Consider the following 1,109-nt stretch of genomic DNA (forward strand, 5'->3'; position numbering starts at 1 on the left):
ATTATTACGTTCTCATGTTTAAGTCACTCGTTCTGTTTCCAGGTGTCTGCTGTCCCAACAGTGATTGCCATGCGAGGTGGTGATGTCATCGATCAGTTTGTGGGGATCAAAGATGACGATCAGCTAGATTCGTTTGTCAGCAAAGTTGTTGGACCTTAAACCACCTGTCCCCACCCAGCTTTACACCACCTACGGTCCTGTTATCTGGGGTTTTGGCACGCTGGACCATAGTCCCAACTCTCAAACGCCAACAACTTTTGTCTAGTGATGGGTGTTTGCCTAATTAACCTTTTAGCTGAAGCTCTGTTCCTTTTTGCAGCAGCTGTTCTTTTTTTTTTTTTTTTTTTTTTGTCTTTAAAAATGTGACGGCACCATGAATCATGAGTCAGGTGCTGCGATGATGCATTCACTTTTTTCTGTGAAAGTCTGTTAAAAAGGAGATCACTTTTACAACAGTTGTAATGTTTAACTTGAGGGAAGGTCACTTACAGTTTTAAGAATGATTATAAAAAAAGTGCAAATCCTGAATGAGCTGTGACAATGCTAGCTGTAAATCCTGCTTTTGTCCACAAGAGGGTGGCATATTGCTAACCCTGCAGAGCAACACGTGGTCATTTTAAACCAGTTTGCCTAAAAAAGGACCGAGGAAGATGGACGTTTTCGTGTGTATTTGTGTGTTTGTTCTTTTCTGGGTCCTAACTGTGAAGCTGAAGACAAACAAGAACTGCAGTTTATTTTATTACTGAAGTGTACCAGAAACAAGACCACAAAATAAACAAGTTGAGATATTCTACATTTAAATCTTCTTGTGGTTTATGAAGTTTTGTAGCTTTTGCTATATTTTGCATGTGAAATTTCTACCAAATTGTACTTTGTAACAACCTATTAGCAAGTATTACAACTTCTACTTGCATAGACCAGCTCTTTTTTTTTTTTTTCATACAAATTTTTCCAGGGGAAGGCTTGTAAAATTCAGGGCCTGTCTTGCACCCCCTGCTGTTTTCAGTGCTACCCACTACATGATGTGGCTTTGAGKCCCGTGGTTAAAGCTTACAGGCCTCATTTCTTCCAACAAGTTTAAACTTGTGGACAGAAAAAGTTTTTCGTCT

General features: G+C 39.4%; 1 protein-coding gene across 1 annotated transcript in view; it reads left to right on the forward strand.

The window, feature by feature from the left end:
• The window catches only part of txn2 (thioredoxin 2), a 7,851-nt gene extending 7,050 nt beyond the window's left edge, over positions 1–801 (forward strand). Inside the window, exon 4 of the mRNA XM_014008882.1 lies at positions 43–801. Coding sequence (XP_013864336.1) covers positions 43–159 — 117 coding nt within the window. The 3' untranslated portion in view covers positions 160–801. The remainder of the gene's footprint in view (positions 1–42) is intronic.
• Positions 802–1,109: the final 308 nt, after the last annotated feature.

This window comes from Austrofundulus limnaeus, unplaced genomic scaffold, assembly GCF_001266775.1.
Source record: "Austrofundulus limnaeus strain Quisiro unplaced genomic scaffold, Austrofundulus_limnaeus-1.0 Scaffold53, whole genome shotgun sequence".
Lineage (NCBI taxonomy): Eukaryota > Metazoa > Chordata > Actinopteri > Cyprinodontiformes > Rivulidae > Austrofundulus > Austrofundulus limnaeus.